The 19,065-nt window shown below is 41.0% G+C and overlaps 1 protein-coding gene across 1 annotated transcript in view; it reads right to left on the bottom strand.

Moving 5' to 3' along the window:
• Positions 1-19,065, bottom strand: part of LOC109479005 (low-density lipoprotein receptor-related protein 2-like) — an 85,822-nt gene that overhangs the window by 32,497 nt on the left and 34,260 nt on the right. The window contains 23 exon segments of the mRNA XM_019780851.1: positions 231-320; positions 636-797; positions 1,378-1,506; positions 2,084-2,102; positions 2,104-2,229; positions 2,470-2,553; positions 3,317-3,488; positions 3,787-3,922; positions 4,037-4,207; positions 6,690-6,791; positions 7,462-7,596; positions 7,973-8,086; positions 8,177-8,294; positions 8,802-8,979; positions 9,325-9,581; positions 9,870-10,048; positions 10,488-10,616; positions 11,108-11,288; positions 11,751-11,979; positions 12,492-12,676; positions 13,303-13,508; positions 18,405-18,530; positions 18,926-19,051. Of these exon segments, the coding sequence (XP_019636410.1) occupies positions 231-320; positions 636-797; positions 1,378-1,506; positions 2,084-2,102; positions 2,104-2,229; positions 2,470-2,553; positions 3,317-3,488; positions 3,787-3,922; positions 4,037-4,207; positions 6,690-6,791; positions 7,462-7,596; positions 7,973-8,086; positions 8,177-8,294; positions 8,802-8,979; positions 9,325-9,581; positions 9,870-10,048; positions 10,488-10,616; positions 11,108-11,288; positions 11,751-11,979; positions 12,492-12,676; positions 13,303-13,508; positions 18,405-18,530; positions 18,926-19,051 (3,354 nt within the window).

Raw genomic sequence — 19,065 nt, 5'->3', positions numbered from 1 at the left:
TGTTATGGTGTAATTCAATAAGGTACATGTATTACACTACTTCCTGCATTCCTCCACATACAGCCCACTTACTCGCACCTACCCCATGCTGGGGTGACTTCAGGACTCCCCATTCGTCAATCAACTGTCCAAATTACCTCCCACCCGCCAAGCAACACAAGCAGATACAAAAACTTGCAACTCAAGGAACCCAAAAAATTACATAAAAGGTAAACGACTCACAACCCCACCTTCTGTGATGATATCCAGGATAACAGGGTCAGTTCCACCGGCTGTGTTCAGGTTAATATAGCTGATTTTTCGACCTTCAGTACCAGACTCTGGAAATACAAGAAATATGGCATAAAAAGATGTCACTAAGCTTAGCTTGGTCTACTAGTAAAATTAGCTCCCCAAAATGCAGGAAAAGGCAATTCAGAGGGTCAAGATTTCAAAATTTTCCAGAGGGAGCATGCCCCCACCCCCTAATCACACCCCTACAGCGTAACACCTTGTACATTCAGCACTTGTTCTTGAGAAATTACTGTGCAACACCCCTCTGTTGGGATAAGACGCACAGGGGGGACATGACATGATTTTTTTTAGGCCAACTACAATGTAGAGCCCTGATTACTACTGAGAATGACTTGACTCACGAGTGATGTAGATTCGGTTGTCTGCTGCGTCGAAGTCCAGATAGCCGTTGAGCTGGAGCTGTCCGCTTCCGACTGGCTCGAACGGCAGGGAGGTCGCCGACGGTTCAAGATGGAGGCTGCGAACTTCTCCTCCCGCAGCGTATATGAGGTAATCCGACACGTCTGTAAGGTCACAAAGGTCATGACTGTTGAAGGCATCCTTTTACCTTGGTGTACGGCAGTTAGTTTCCTATGTGTTTGCTTCTATGTGTTTGTTTACTTGTGTGTCCATAGTTACTTGAATACAGAAGAGTCACACGAAGTGAGGGGGAATTGTGTAACCACAGACTGCCAGGAAGGTCAAGTTGGAGGTCAAAATGGTCTCTTGTGCCATTGTTGTATGCACAGAATCACACAGAAATTCACAATCCTAAATAAATAAAACAAGAACTTCACAAAAACTTATGGAGGTGTAAAAAATTTCTTCTTTTATCTGCATTTTATAGCCAGTATATACATGTAACTGCCCTTTAGTTCTTAGTTCTCAGAGGGTTCAAAGCTACAGGTGGTGTAGATGTAGGTATAATGTACTCCTTTTCACCTGAGGCAATAGGTGTAAAGTGCCTTTCACATGGGCACAACATTTGGGGTATGCTATAGGGATTTGAACCCAGAACCTTTAGATTTCACCCCTCTAACCACAAGTCCACCTTTCCACCTACATGTAAGTATAAACAAGTTGAACTTTCGTGCTAACACTCACCATCACACCTTCTGTTGTCTGAATTCAGCATGCCGTAAGCGCAGGCACACACGGGAGTCGTGGAGTCAGGCATGGCGAAACAGAGCTGCTCACAGCCGCCATTATTGGTCTGGCACGGGTTGGTGTTATCTGTTAACGACATGAGGAAATTGTCAGGCTTGTTTTTCTACTTGTGAAAAATCTTCCTTATAATCATTTACCTCCATGTGCAGAGGTTTTGTGTGCTTGTCTGTTTGTTTGCTTGTGTGTCCATAATAATTTGAATACAGTAGAGTCACGGGAAGTGAGGAGGGCATGGTGTAACTGCAGACTGACAGGAAGGTCAAATTGGAGGTCAAAATGGTCTCCCCACAGGCTGGGAGGAAGTGACAGTAGAATATGCACAGAACCAGCAAGAAATTGACAATAATGGACAAAACAAGAAAATTACAACTCTCAATACTTCATGAAAGCATGGAGTAACTACATGGTGAAAATGTGAATTCTTTGATTTCTTGTTATTAAGTGCAGTAAAAACTTATGGCCAACTTTATACCTTGATAAATATCGGTACAAATACTCAGGCACATATCTTCAAAATGAGACAATGATTAACTGCATTGTGTAGTACAAATTCTCTGAATGTCCACTGTTGAACAATGTAGAACATACATGTATGCCCTTTATGTTACAATAAGGATTATTAATGATAACCTATCTGAATTACCTGCAGGCTGAACACTTGACGTCAAAAACACGGATTCTCTGAAGATTTAGCATATCAGTGCGAATCTCTTCAGCAGGGTCCGTGCTTGGTTCCTTGCTGGCGCGGTAAATCGTCCTCAAATTGCGGTCAAGCCAATACATGCTGGACTGTTGGTGCATTTTGCAAGAGGCAAATGAAAAAAGAAATCAGGTACAGAACTTCAACACTTGTTTTACAAGGCAATTGTAGATTCTATTATTTTCTTATGATTAAATCCATATCATTACGATGGGAACATATGGCTATAGCCAAAGAATGTAATCTGATAAAAAATAGTATCTACTATGAAATTCAAAATGCATACTTTGTACACCCTAATGGATATAAGCGTGCAGTTCCACACCAACCTGATAGATGGCGATACTGATTGGAGCAGGCAAGTTGCGGCCACTTCGGATGACTGTTCGGCTACCACCATTCCAGCTTATTCGCTAGAAACAAGAACAACAGAGCCTTAAAACATACCTGTCCTTGGTGCTGAACACCATCTATATACAGCCAAACATACCTGTCCTTGGTGCTGAACACTATCCACACACAGGCAAACACACCTGTCCCTGGTGCTGAACACTATAAACACACAAACACGCCTGTCCCTGGTACTGAACACCATCCACACACAGGCAAACATGCCTGTCCTTGGTGCTGAACACCATCCACACACAGGCAAACATGCCTGTCCTTGGTGCTGAACACCATCTGCATACAAATATACCTGTCCCTGGTGCTGAACACCATCCACACACAGGCAAACATGCCTGTCCTTGGTGCTGAACACCATCCACACACAGGCAAACATCTGTCCCTGGTGCTGAACACTATCCACACACAGGCAAACATACCTGTCCTTGGTGCTGAACACCATCCACACAGGTTAACATACCTGTTCTTGGTGCTGAACACCATCACACAAAGGCAAACATACCTGTCCTTGGTGCTGAACACCATCCACACACAGGCAAACATACCTGTCCTTGGTGCTGAACACCATCTGTATATAGTCAAACATGCCTGTCCTTAGTGCTGAACACCATCCACACACAGGCAAACATGCCTGTCCTTGTTGCTGAACACCATCCACACACAGGCAAGACAATTTCCCACACTCCCCATCAGATGAATAAACGCTTTACCCCTACTCTACCAAGACAAATTCCCATCCCCCCTCAGGTGATCACATGGTTAGCCCCTTACCTGGATAGAGTCAGCCCTCGTGTCCACCCAGTAAACATTGTGCGTTGCCATGTCAATGGTCAAGTCAGCAGGCTGAACAACACCATTCCTGACCAGTATTGTCCGGTTAGTTCCATCCAGTAGTGACCTCTCGATGGCCGGAGTCTGGCCAGTGTCTGCCCAGTACAAGTACCTTCAAAAGCATATTTAGATTTGTCATCAAACAGGGATTCTTAAATAATAGTCACATATATACATTCAGTATTACACCATCTCAACTATTTTGGTAGCAGAGCTCTGGGTTTGTGTATCTGCTTGTCCAGACTGAGTTTTAAAAAGTAGGTAAGTTGCTACTTGGACAACAGGTAGGATGTAGTGTCAACAACTATACACATACATTTAAGCAGCCTACTATGTAGAACAGTATACTGTACATAAACATGTACAGTTTCTACTTGCATTGCTAGGTGGCGCTAGTGATCAGCTTTTACCTTTTGATGGGGTTGACTGCGATGGACCGTGGGGAGTCCTCAACACTCTTGATCAAAACCTTCCTGTAGCTGCCGCTGGTTTTGGCAACTTCGATCACTGTCTCCAAGTCTTGAACGTTTATAAAATACATGTATCCTGAAATGACAAATAGAAAAAGATTGAAACCACTAATTTTCACTCCTGTCTCTCAGGAAGTACGAACCAGAGAACCAGATTATCATGATAAGTTATACAATTCTGAGTACTTGCCTGCGAGCCAGTCAATGGCTACACTAGGCACTCCCTGTGTTCCGATCCCGCTCTCTATAATGATCTTCAGCCTAGAGTCGATGTTAGGTTTGATCCTCCAGATTCCTCTGTTCTGGTAACCAAAGAACAGAAGACTCTGGCTCATGTGTACTCCTATAGACTGTCCCCTTCCTGTACAAATGAAGAGATCACAATTAGCTGTGTTGACAGCATCTTCTAAACATGCAAGTTCCACCAGGTCACATACATGTAGAATAATGTATGTGTTGTATGTCATTTATGTCATACCTACCTGAGAAAACATGCATTTCAAAGCAAAATGTGGGTGTCCCTAAACAAAAAATTGTAACAACATCAATTCCAATGTCCAAATCTTGTATTCGAATCTTCTAAGCGGCCCATTCGGAAGCCTGGGTGATGACTGTTAGTACCCTGTGTGATAAGGCTAGTTATCACATGGGCTGGAACAATCGAAACATTATCGCAACCCAGGTATGACATAAATGATTGCATGTTCTACATGTACATCTGCCACCCAGAAAAAAGGGTCAGAAAAGACCTCCGATGCAGCATCCCCCAGTATAATGCACTCCTGTATATTTAAACTGTGCATACATGTACAAAATGTACATGAGGGTGCTGCACTAGAGACCTCTCCAACACAACTTGTTTTCAAAGTGGCAGCTATAACCTAGCAGAAAAATGTTAATGAGAGTTACATCAAGAAGCCATTGCGAAACAGCCTTAGTTTCAATGCAAAGGGAACTTTGGCTGTTTTGATTCAGGTCTTGGATGCTGGCAAGACATTCAAAGCTGGCTGCTATTTTTACATGTGTTACATACAATACTATATAGCCAACTCAGTCCAGCACAAAGCAGTTTAACTGTAAATATAAAGTACAGACATGTTACGTGTGCAACATTCCAAAAGAGCAGCCGATGGCAAACAGCCCAACTAGGCCAAACCTGTATAGCACGTCGACAGAGCATACTGCACCTGCATAAAGCCCGTAATGTATTGTGCATGGCAATTCAGCAGAATTTTGAGGTCAAATACCCATCTGTAGTTTTGGAAAAGATATCGCCTACAATTGGAAAAATTCAGATGCAACGTTGACTAAACATCCAACGAAAACCATGAAAAATCCGGGTTTCGCACAGGTGCAGTACGTTGTGGCGGCGTGCTAACCTGTTCCGTGGATGACGTGATACCATGGTAGCCCCCACCATGGGATTTTAAACGCTGAGTACAGCTCACCCTTCCTAAAATCAACGGCTAAACCGCTACTTACTAAAGGGAGAAGAAGACAAAAAAGAGAGGAGAAATCAGTACAACTGTCACTGAACCACACACCTTTAAATTTGCAAATGATTTTGCTTCCAAATGAAGATGATTCAGAAACTTCAGAACTTTATAGGATAGGATTGAACATACTACAAAAAATGACCAAAAAATTGATTAAGAAAAGCCAGTTTTGCTGCCCTAAAATTGCTTTGGATGCTTTAAAGTAACATACCAAAGATTTGGCACTTGTGAGTCACAGTTGTGACACATGATAGCATTTCAGCAAGAAAAAATAATCTGGGAGTATTTTGGGGTTTTGTGACCTTCAAATTTCCTGAGTCTGAAATTTGTGTTTACTAAACAGTAACCCCCAAAAGTTAGACAATCAAGTTTGTACCAAAGGTGTGTGGTTGCAGCAGTGAGTCAAAGTCGGTTGAAATTAAAGAATGAAGATAAGAAAAGTTTACACTATCATTAAAGCTCAACAACAGAACCTACATATTCGTCAAGTCTCTTTCCAGCTGTCACTGTTGTAGCCTTCATCAGGGGCAAATGACCCACAAATGAAGTACTGGACTCACAGTCATGTGATGCCAGATATTTGTTAGACTAAGTAGTGTTTTTTGACACAGTAAAAAGGACTGAATAAAATAATTCATCTACATGAGGGCACACCAACTAACAGAGATAGGAGTATATAGCACAGATCTCGAATAAAATGTAAAATCCATGGAAAGAGAAGTCAATCGAGATCTGTATTGTAAATTGTATTGTAAATTTCCTGATAGTTTTGGCCCATTACTGATGTTACATCATATGCTAAATAGATATTATAGCTCTAACTTTTACTATCATTTTGTGTCAGATCTCAGCTACATTTTGTAGTTTTGTACATTCTATATGAAGTTCGTCCGTCGTCAACCTGACGGACGAACGACACACAAAAATGTAATACACATACATGTTAAGTATACATACAAACAACTGTACAGGCAACATAAGTTAAATTTAAGGCTAGGCAGACAAAGACAACAACAAGACAAACCTGTGGACAAAATTCATGGGTAATGTAAAAACACTTTTTATTAAAAATATCCCCCTCCTCAGGGCAATGTGAAACAGTCAAAATTGCCCTGAGGAAGGGGACAAATGGTCACTGAAACATCAGCTAAATAAAACATGTGGCTGTGTAAAAAGAGTCTCTTTATTCAGTGACTTATATTTACCATCCTGATGAAACTATATTGCATGAATGACTATCAGATCGATTGTTCCTTTTACAATAATCTATCCATTTACTGGAAAGTACGATCTTGACACCAGGATCATTTCACATTACCCGAACGAAATGTGAGTCTTGTCATTTACCTGTGTTTCCGATTGGTTCCATGGCATCTTCGTGTTGACTGGACGAGAGGCCGATGGCACGAATCACGCCGTACTGTGAGACCACCAAGAACGATGTCTGAGCTGTGTTGGACGCAAACAGAAGTCACATTAGGCTCTTCCATGTGTGCCAAGAAGAATTCAGAGATTTTAGACTCCCGTTAAGTGTTCTGCATTTTCGTGACCGTATATTATTTGGAACTGTATGAAGTACAATCATTGAATTCCTACACAATATACCCACATGGCCTTCTGACGTCCTGTTATGTGGCCTTGATTCTCTTGTTATGTGACGTGTTACAAAGTCTGGAACCCAAACATACAAACTCCCTCTAAAGTTAAAATCAATGCCACCCAAAACAATACTTCTGTCCCAGAGAGTTTGAGTAAGATTGGGATCTTTTGGAATGGTTAAGGCTTCTTGACAACCTAGTTCATTGAAAGAATCTTTAAGTTACCACAATTTGAGATCCTTCTTATATCCGTTCAAGTAGTTTTTGCAAGAAAGCTTATCAGCAAAAAAATCACAAAAAGTACCAACAGTACTGTTCATACTAAAGAAGTACTACCATACTTCACCAAAAGCAGCCCTGAGGTAAAGTAAATCGAGGACATATCCTACATGAATTTCATTACCATCAATTGAAATGCCATAAGATAAATACATACCGTATGAAAGTACCCCCTAGTTTTAGAAGAATCCACAAGCCCCCCTGGGTTTACCCAGACAAATACACAAATTCCAAAGAGTCACCTTGGCATGTGGTTCCATCCGAGGCTAGAGTGAAGCCAGTCCCACAGCCGCAGACTTTGGTGAAACCCGGCTTGTTGAAACACAGCTGCTGACAGTTCCCATTGTTCCTATTACACATCTGCCTGGTGGCTGGAACTGTGGGGGAAAATCCATGTGTAGGATGCTTACTTAATGTATTATAATGGGGCCTGCATGCCCTTTTCCATAGAGCATCCTATGATTTTCAATCCCAGCATTTTCAAGTGTGTGGAGGAAAACTTTTTAGGTGAGAACTAGCAAGAAATTTTGACAAATTTGGCCAGTTTGCCATTAATTTTGACAGCACAACAGTCGTTGTGCAATGTCAAATGGCACTGGCTGGATCACATCAACAGGGTGAATGGACATTTTGCTGCAGTTTTGTTGCCATGCTTCTTTGTATATTATGAAGACCTCTTGTCTAAAAAGACATTAAAGACAGAACTATCTCTAATGACAGTCTACTACAGTTACTATAGAACAGCTTACTGACCATGTTCCCTGGCGTACACTTTGACAGCATGAATCTGAGCGAGGTTGTTCCTCAGGGTAACCCTGTTCTGACCGTCTGCCTTGTCCACACGTTCTAGTACCTCGTAACTCAAATCTGTGGACAAAACAGTATTTCAATCATAATAGTACATTCAATGTCTTGTTCATAAAAAGACAGAATACACAACAGACACACTGTACTCACCTCCATAGTAGAGATAGTTTCCGTAGATAGCCAGGCCTCTAGGATGGGCAAGACCACTGACTAACGCACGCCTGTCATTACATGCAGTACCCTGGGATGTGATAGTACAAACTTCCACCTGGAAACAATTACAACAATAAATCAGAGAAGGAAGGATACAGAATAGTACAAATTATTTAACACTAACTGAGATAGACAACTAAGAATACAACAAAGAGAAGTATTTTGGGATTTTGTGACCTAACAGTTCACAGACTTTTCTTGCATGATGTAATTCAATCAGGTATGACACCACTTCCCATACCATCCACTTATAATATACTACAACTCAATGCCTGCTGGGTGACCTCCCTACCAATCACCTGTCAAAATCACCTCCCATCCACCATGCAAACAGACACAAATCCCCGACTCAGCCACCCTAAACAATACTTCCAAACGGAAGTAATTACAATCATGATTGTGATAATATACATCAGTTACATGACAAGAAAACTCCATGACGAGATCTGACTTTACCGGGTTGATGAAGAGACAGAGTGCCTCTCATAAACTCCCCAATGTAACTCTTTCATTGTGAGTATTGTTCAAAGTAATTTCTCAAATCTACAATGATTCTACTCACTGTTCCGTAATGAGTTTCTGTCCAGTACAGTTTCTGGGCTGGTATGTCCACAGCGATGAAGTCCAGATGGTCCACCCGGTCCAGGATGAGGTTCGCCCGGTTAGTTCCGTCCAGATCGGCACTCGCGATCTTTTTAGGGATGGTGCCTTCGTTTCCACGATCTGCCCAGTACATTTTTCTGGGAGACAAAAATCACATGCATGAAATTTTTTGCTCAACAATCTCTTGAATAACTCCCATCTGCAAACATGCAAAATGAAATTAAAAGCCTATTTCTCTTGATTAAAATGTGTGCAAAAGCCATGCACTTAAATTGTAGTTTAAATTGTGTTCATTTTTCGTGTAATCACATGTGGTTATGCTTTATAGAGAGCAACGCGATTCCAGCAAATTATTGCATGTGGTTTACACTGCTTTTCCACAAGTCTTAACTGCGTGTCACAGGACTTTTACATGGCTTTCAAATGAGATCTAGACGTGATTTGCATGCCTTTGGGCCATTGGACTACTTAGCTGTACTCACCCATTGACAGGGTCCAGTGCAATGGCATTGACCAGTCCGACTGTTGTAGTGTCCTCTCCTGCCATGGCGATGAGAACTTTCCGGTGAGGAGCATCCTCGTCCATCCGCATGACTTCAATAGTGAACCTGGCCGGATTGGACCAGTAGATGTTCCTGCCGACCCAGTCTACAGCGATGGCGTGCGGGTAGCCGACGTACGCGTACGGGACGAAGTCCGTGCGGTTTCGTCCGTCCAGCATCACACGATGTATGGAGGTCTGTAAGGAAGAAGAAGGAATTGTGCCACTTTTGGACTGTACAGTCTTTACCAGCTTTTTGTCTAAGTCTTACACATTTTCTCAAGACTTGTAGATGTCTGCACTCTTTACACCTTTTTGTCTAAGTCTAAGAGACATTTTTTCAAGACTTGAAGAGGGCTACACTCTTTAGCAGTTTTTCTCTATGACTTGAGCCAGAGAAACCAGGACTTGACATACATGTAAGCAACTGAGTATTAAGTAAGTCTAAATCTTAGTTGTCTAAATCAAGACTTGAAGATGTCTTACACTTGTGTAGTTGTTTCTCTCCACCCAGTAGATGTATCCCTCCTCATCATCAAAATCAACATCGTACCCACTCCGCAGCCCTGTGATAGGTGTGATGGGGTTGGTAGCCGTGTCGGTAGGGTCCAGCATGGCTCCCTTGATGGAATTCATCTGAACATACAGCACAAATGGCTGCACAGCTGAAAAAATGTAACAAACGAGAAATTTGTGACTCCCAAAACCACCGGAAAGTATCATAAACATATGGTGATCACCATAAAAAAAACTTCTCACACTGTCAGACATCACATTAAAATGCTACATGAAAAGATGGGTGATGTCACAATATATAATCATAATACCAGGCAGTGTCAACCTACTCTGTACAGAGTCTGACACAATACATACGATGTACAAACTCAAACTTACACTTTTCAGTGAGCCACCCTAAACAAGACTTTTGTCCTGTCATGTGGTCTAACACAATGTCAAAATACAGTGTACTTTGTGCAGATATGATACATGTACATGTACATACAAACTCAAACTTACGCTTTTTAGTGAGCCACCCAAAACAATACTTCTGTCCCAGATGTAACAAATGATGACAAACTGAGGGAACAACCTATCCCGACTTACAAGTGTCACAAGACCGTTGGTCAGGGTTCAGCCTGGCTCCTGTGGGACAGACACACTTGAAGCCCATCTCTTCCACCGATGAGAGCAGACAGAGGTGGGAACACGGGTTGTTGAAACAGGTGTTGTTGCCTGTGTAAGGAAGTAAAATCATAACCCATTTCATTCTTCTATGAAGTACTAGCTCAGAAGGTGTCACAACATATACACAAGTCATGCATCAAATCACCGGGATATTTCATAACCTTGAACACTTATTTACTTAATCTGATTACTTTGTGAGGGGAGTAAAAGCGGCTACATGTATTTACATCAGTGGTTTTTACTTCTTTATTTCTTGAGTTAAAGTTGTGTAAATTGCAATCACAATTGTAATACGTACTATGTAAATCTTGGTTAAAAGTTTACAGTGTAAAAGCCATGTAACACACAGTTAAAACTCATGCAAAAGCCATGTACATGTAAATGGCATGCACTAATTAGCTGAAATTGCATGTGGCTAATCAAGAAATGCACAGCTTTTACTCACATATCACACAATTTTTTTATTGCAATTTCCATGCGTATAAATGGAAAATTTAAGTTATTGAAGATCTGTGCTGTAGACAGTAGAAATGCCGTACCATGAGGCTGTCTGACAGGATGGTAAGCGTGCAGGTCCAGGGGTCCATAGAGATACCGTATGGCTGTGGTCTGGTTCTGGGTCCCGTCAAACTTGTTCACCCCATAAACCTTGTTGGCAGTCCGGTCTGACCAGTACACCATGTCCTCAAAGATGGTGATGGAGTGGGGGTGTTGTATGATCTTGGGAGAGAAGGAATGAATGAATCTTTAATGTATGTTCATGCCCTTGAAGCTAAATACATACATGTACAAGTCATGCAAGTATGATGTTACATCATGTATTAAAATTGGATACTGAGTAACAATAGTATCATTACAGCATAAACCAGACCAGACACAGTGTATTTATTATGGTAATGATTTTTGCCCTGTGTTACCCACAGTGCCTTGCACCTCCCAGCATGCAACAGGATCCATAAAAAGTAGTTTCACACAATGTTATACACAAACCTCACTATCTAAAGACAATTAGAAAGTATATAGAGATGAAAAAAGCTAAAACATATCATGGAAGTTCAACTTGGTAGTTACAAAGTTAGTTTAAAGTTCAAACTTTCAGTTGACTTGGGTCTTTTTTAATATTAAAGTTTTAACACACAAAAACACAAAATAGTCATAAATACTCAAAGGACAAACTTTCACCTGGTTACTTGCGAGCACCTGTCTCCGCCCCGTCCCATCGTAGTTACAGAAGTCGATATAATCCAGCCTGGCGTCGGCGAAGTACAGTCTCTGGGTGGGGAAGTCGATGGCCAGACCATTTGGCCAGTAGAGTTTCTCTGTCAGGATAGTGGTCCGTCCACTACCGTCCATCCCTGCACGCTCGATCCTGGGGTTCTGGCCCCAGTCTGTCCAGAACATCAGCCGGTAACTGGACAAAACACAAATAAAAATCAACCTAAAGTCCTTCCAAAATGATATGGCGTATGGGGCAATGTGGGCCCTCGGGCGACTCAAACTACAGTAAGAGGTTAGTGCACTGGGACTGGGAGCACTGTCGTTTCAACTTGAACAATCTTTCTGACTTCTAAGCAGAGAAGCAGTATGTGCACTATTTTGAAAGACTCATTTACGGTGAAACTACTGCACTCGTTTCTCCTCAAACCAATAGTTTTAAAAAATCTTGTGATTTTTCAGAAAATGTTGAGATTTTTAAGAAAAATTTCAATTCTAAGAAAGCGCAATTAAAAAAAAAAACTCAAGATTATTCGATTTTTAACGATGCATGACGACTTTTGCTGGGGGCCATTACGATCCGTATGGTGACAGGGAAGTTGTTCACAAAATATCAGCTATGTAAGTATAAACTGGAAGCAGCTAGAAGCATTTGTCAAAAGTGCTCTGGATTGCCCACATTTAATCTAAAAGCTGTTTGGTACTTACCTGTCACGTGGGTCTATCGCCAAGCCCCGTGGGTAGGTGACATTCTGGTTGAACAGGACCGCACGGTTGTTGCCAGCCAGGTCTGACACTTCTATAGTCTGTAGCCCATAGTCTGCCCAGTACAGGTTCCTCCCCACCCAGTCCACAACCACACCTTCTGGTACCTGCAGGCCACTGCTGATGATCTGGAGAAAATAGGATTTGTTAGCAAATGCAAAATATATCACCCCACTTTGGCAAGATCTACAGCTTGGATATTTGATTGGCTTGTTTGTTGGTTTGTTGCATCAGTTCCTGATGCCCATGAACGATTGATTGATTGATTTTTGTTTTTTTCGGTTGGTTGGCCGCTATGCATCAGACCATGATGCCCACGGATGATTGATTGATTGATTGGTTTCAAGTATGTGTTATTTGCTGCACTGCAGACAATTCAAGTGCCATAGAGCATTGTGAGCCTAAAGTGATGGTTTAAAATGTACAGGCTAGCTAACTAATGACCTAAAATAAACTAGCTTTCAGCTAAACATGCACCAACAATGATGAAGGTTAGATGATCCAGCTAAAGAATACTCATGTGAATTCAAGCTCTACTACAGTGTAGAGAGTACGTCTGGACCTGAAAATAGTTTCATCAGGTTGGTAAAGTATAGGTCCTGGATATATGAGGTTCCTCTTACACAACCAAACAAGTTTGTTTACAAGGCACAGTTTGTTTGGTTGTGTAAAAAAAACTCCTATATCCAGACCTTTCAAGTGACCGATCACAGCGTCACTAACAAAATGGGCTCCTTTACTACAATGTACAAACCTCTTGTTCGTCGGTTTGATTGAAGAAAGCCGAGCTGATTGTTTTTGCGGTGGAGTCGCCCCAGTACAATCTTCCCTCCTGGGTGTCGAAATCCGTGCCGATGATGTAACGCTGACCAAACAGGACCCTCTGGTACTCCCCGGAACGGATGTTGTGTAGGTACAGGTAGTAACGACTGGACACTATCAAGTAGGGAGGGCTGTCATCTGGAAAAAAGTTGCCACAACTGTCAGAACTTGAAATACTTTGTCTGCTTATCTGTAGTGGTGTAGATAAAGTTTCAAATTATTTTGCACCAGACAAAATTTACTTGAATGTGATTCTCTTTTTTTTATCTTTCATTACATAAAGAAGAAAGATTCAAGAAATGTTTTCAAATTGTTTTTTTTGTGACCTTCAAGTTCAGCTCATCTCGTTGCAGTTTCTATGGCATTTCTCAATACATTTGCAGTGTTGAGGCTTAATTTAAAGTCTATTGCTGCTTCCTTGGGCTAAAAATCTTTTTGCTCTTGAACAAATGGGCACAGTGTACGGGCCACAAGAAAAGACATCAGTACAACAAAGTTTCCATTCTTTTCAAGAAGTACCTGAATGGCAGGCAGACCAAGTTAAACACTGCACATGGATCTGAATATACAACATCACAAGTATCCCCCCAGACTTCATCACACTAAGACAGTGAAAGACTGAAATATCCCAAATAGACTGGATTCCATTTGGATATTAAACCGTACCAGTGCTTACGCAAGCTTATGTAACTACGCATGCACCTGAATATACAACATCACATGAATCCTCTACCAGACTGAATCACACAGACTGAAATATCTCCTATAGACTTCATTCCACATGGATATTAAACATACATGTACCACTGCTTGTGTAATCTTATGCTATACTAGATATTATTACATTCAAGATTGTTGCTGTTTTATCTTCTGCCAACACTACATTGTTCTTATTTTGCAGTGTGGGAATACTGATTCAGTGTATGAGGCAAACTTAGACTGTCAAAACTAAATATGTGGCAATCATTCTTAGTGGTTCCAGACCAATTTGAAAAGCAGATTTACTGTTCTGACTTAGATAATGTAATTTGTCTCCCTGGTGTTTGAATAAACAAGAACGTAACTGTCACGTGCTCAAGGTAGATACACAAAATGCTGTCACATGTTTAAGGTGTGAAAAGATGCATAATCATTGATGATCCTCAGCAGAAGACACTTTGTCTACACCTACCCTTTGAATACAGTAATTTGCGATTTTTTTCACCGTACTTTTATAGTCACTGTTTTCACCAGTAACTTCTGTACAGTGAATGTATCATTCCCAACCTTAAATCATTTTTCTTCCTCCTGCCCTCCTGCACCTGCCACAACTGAAGATTAACTGTCAATTTTCCTTTGATGGTAAAATTTTGCTATCGTGAAAATAAAGTGAATTTACAGTAATCGTATATTAAACCGTACCACTGCTTGCACAAACTTATGTAACTACGCATGCACCTGAATATACACGTGTTTTGTGTGCATGTAGTACCATGTACTGCGCATGTTCAAGTGTTGAGTAGATGTATATCAATTGTCTACCACAGAAGACACCCTCAGAAGAGCGGCGTCCTCGGACAAGAAGAGACCTGACAGTTTTTGAGGAGCCTGACTACACCCTGCCAATCTTGGGAGCAAAGCTAGGTTACCTTCGACAATTTGTTTTGCGCAAATAGTGTCAAAAAGCAAGACAAGGAACCTTTTCCACTGGAGTGTTTTTAGGATTGTTCTAATCTTTAACAACCACCTTGCAAGAAAAGCTAGGACACCTTTGACGATTTTTTTTTGCAAGAATACTGTCAAAAAAACAAATAAGGAACCTTCTCAGCTTAAGTATAGGATCATTTAGGATCATTTTAATAACGTCTTTAACAGTCCCTTTTAGCTTTGAAGTATTTGGAATCAAGCTTTGACTAAATCATTATTATAAAAGAAAATTGTAAGAGGTACATAAAGAAAACTATTTTCCAGTGCTAAAAAAGTATTTTAGGACCATTTAGTAAGGTCTTAAACAGTTTCTTTTTAGCTTAGCTTAGAAGTATTTGGAATCAACCTTTGACTAAAACATTATCATAGAAAACAACAATTGTAAAAGGCACATATAGAAAAGTAGTCTATTTTCCATTTCTAAAAAGTATTCTAGGATCATTCTAGCAAGGATTCTTTTAGCTTAGACTAGAAGTAATTGGAATCAAACTTTGACTGAAACATTATCATAGAAGACTGAATCCCTTTACACTGTAGAGATGAGACTTGTGAGCAGCCTGCTTGTATTTTATATCATTACTGTCTGTGGGGTTAAAATCACCACAAGTGAGCCACTACCAAAGTACTGTATCTCACTGAAAAGATTGGCCTTCACAACTATGAAACGTGTAGTAGTTAACTGTAGAGCACAAGGCTTGACCAGCTTCCCTAGTGACATTCCGTCGAATACCTTTCGATTAGAACTAGGCAGGAACAAAATTGATACTGTCCCGCATTTTCCACCACTAAGAAATCTGTACACACTGGATCTTCAAAGGAACCGTATTGAAAAAGTTTCTTGGACGTCACTTTGTAACTTGGCCTATGTGCGCCACATCTTGTTGACCAGTAATAAAATAAGAACTGTAAACTTAGACAGCTGTTTCAAAAAGCTGAAACATCTACAGGTGTTAGACCTGTCCAGCAATGAAATTGTGTCCTTGGCTGAAGGTGACATTGTGGTTCCAAAACGCAGGGGCAAAAAATTCTCATCACTTACAACCCTTTTCACTGTGACTGCTACTTGATTTGGTTGGTCAACAAGATGAAATGCATGGAGGCCTTGCACTCGTTTCAATCATGCAAGATGTTCAAATTCCTCTACGGTTTTAGGGCATATAGCGACCTCTACTGTGGCTCGCCCAAACAGTTCAGAATGTTATCCCTCTTTGAGGTTAATGTCCAAAAGTTAGGGTGTGCATCACCAACAGCATTGGAGACCTCCACCTATAAGCTAAGAAGTGGAAATATATCCGATGTTCCCCCAAGTTCAACCCATGTACCTCATGGTACAACCCAATTTAGTAGTCACCTGCATACTACCATTACCCAAGATGCAACAATCATTACCCAAGATGAAACAACCATTACCCCAGATGCAACTAGTACCATTACCCAAGGTGCAATTACAATTACTCAAGATGCAACTAGTACCATTACCCAACGATGCATCTACCATTACCCAAGATGCAACAACCATTACCCAAGATGCAACGACCATTACCCAAGATGCAACAACCATTACCCAAGATGCATATACCATTACCCAAGATGCAACAACCATTACCCAAGATGCATCTACCATTACCCAAGATGCATCTACCATTACCAAAGATGCAACAACCATTACCCAAGATGCATCTACCATTACCCAATATGCAACTACCATTACCCAATATGCAACTACCATTACCTATAAGGCTGAGGGAACTTTCTCAAAAAACACTAACATTCAAACCAGCAACACCACAAAGATTGAAGGCACATTAGTCAGTAATGAGATGGCTGTGAGTAACGAACCAGTGATTGAAAACATGTATGTGTACATCCTCATCATAGTATTTCTGGTCCACGTTCTTGCCAATGGTTTTGTTGTGATGATGTTAAACCGTACCAAAAACCAGCAGACGAAGGCCCTTCAAAATGTTGACCTTCAAAATGTTGATAATGTGGGAAGAAAAGCTGGTCAGGCTCAGGACACTTTGCCACTTCAAAACCATGTTGCAGCAGAAGTAGCACCAATACATGATGAATGCTACATGTAGACCTGTCTGTTAGTGAGTTGGGCTTGGAAAAGGCAACAAATATCTGCTGGTCTGACTTACTTTCTCCCAAATTCAGCCTAAATCCTTAGTCTTTGCATATGTATAAAGCTTTTCTGTTCCATACTGTGTTGTAGCTTACATACATTTTGTAACTTCAAGGAAGTTGACACTCACTAGTAGAGGCTACATGACCTAGGGGATATTGTTTGCTGTTTAGTCAAGTCAACAGCATTGGTAATAAGTTTAACTTTTCTTTGTTACCTTGACTTAGTTGAAAGGTAGAGAGTTTGAATCCATTTCCATTCCAATTCCATAAATTTCTGTTGTCACTTTGTAATACCCAAGTGGCATGCTACTGAAAATGCAACATTCTATAAGCTGTGATATTTCTATATTGGAACAAGTAGTTGATTGTGTACAATGTACGAATGTAATTGACACAAGAGATTGTTACTCAAGCAACTCAATAGATTTTAAAAACTGATGTTTCAAGTAGCATCCACTACTTTTTGTCAGTGACTATAGTTGAACAGGTATTTGTCCAAAAACTATGAATTGATATAAAAGAGGTGAAGGCGAAAAAAGCCATTGTCAAAGCTCAGACAATGCAGGTTGAAGAGAAAAGTAACAACAGTTACTAGATTGATGTTCAAGAACTGAAAGACGATTTCAATGCATACTGAATGTAATATGACAGGGGTGAAGATTCAATATTGCAGTTCTAGACAGGGATTACATTTGGATGAGAGTTTCTGTATCTCAGACTGAAGATGTGATTACACTTGGGTATTGATGTACTCTTGCTGTCAATGTTTGTAATTCCTGTCTATCTCATTTCTTGCAGACGATGTTGCAGAAAAACAATCGAGTGTGGGCAGGCAATCTCTTGATTGTTTTTCTGTCAGCTATGCCATGAAAAGAATGGTTACACTCAATGCAACAACTTATGTTTCCAGAACCCAAACCCTATGTTGAAAGATACATTGTAGGGGTGTTACATACATGTAGGGGCGACTGAACACAGTTCCCCAGCCTACGGTAAGACTATTTTGACCTCCAATTCAACCTCCCTGTCAATCTTTGGATACACCATATTCCCATTCACTTCCTGTCACTCTACTGTATTCAGATAACTACACATGTACAAGTAAACACACAAAACAAAAAAATAACCTCCATACAAGGAGGTAGTAGAGGGAGACAGTTCCCCTGTGTGGGCCAATGTTAGGAAGAATTTCAAAGTTTTTTCTTAAGTGTGGCATACCTGTAGCCTTACAGGTACGTTGGTCAGGCTCAAGTTGGTAGCCGTCGTCACACTCACACTTGAAGGAGCCAGGTAGATTGGTGCACATCTGACTGCAGTGTCCAGGGGGGTCACATTCATCTATATCTGTTTAACAACAACAAAAAGAAAGAAATTTCAGACTTTCGGGAAATATTTTGGGTTTCCGTGACTGCATAGTGATTTAATTCGGTATCACACCACATCCTGAATTCCTCCACATACCGTCCACATATTCCCACACGTCGCATGCTGGGTCACTTTCAGCCACCACCTTCTTATCAACTGTCAAAATCACCTCCCACCCACCATGCAACCAAAGCTATTTGGGCAAACAGGATACAAACCCTGCAAAATGCCCTTCCCAAGAACACAATGTCTAGCCAAGAATGCCGGGGATCAAACCCACAACCATAGCTGACCTAGCATCTTGGCCATTTGGCGCCACAATTCGTTTGTACATTGTATCTGCATGAAAATGTTTGTCTGGCAAACATTCTTACCTTCACAAACCTTGGTGCTGTTCTGGACCAGTTGCCTGCCCACGTTACACTCACACTGCGCTCCAAACACGGTTGCTACACACACGTCACTGCAGCCGCCATTACCCTCATGGCAGACATCTGGGTCTGGGGAAACACAT

This window comes from Branchiostoma belcheri, unplaced genomic scaffold (genome assembly GCF_001625305.1).
Source record: "Branchiostoma belcheri isolate BF01 breed outbred unplaced genomic scaffold, Haploidv18h27 scaffold46, whole genome shotgun sequence".
Classification (NCBI taxonomy): Eukaryota; Metazoa; Chordata; class Leptocardii; order Amphioxiformes; family Branchiostomatidae; genus Branchiostoma; species Branchiostoma belcheri.
The sequence above is the reverse complement of the archived record's forward strand: the minus strand, read 5'-3'. Positions and strand labels throughout refer to the sequence as shown.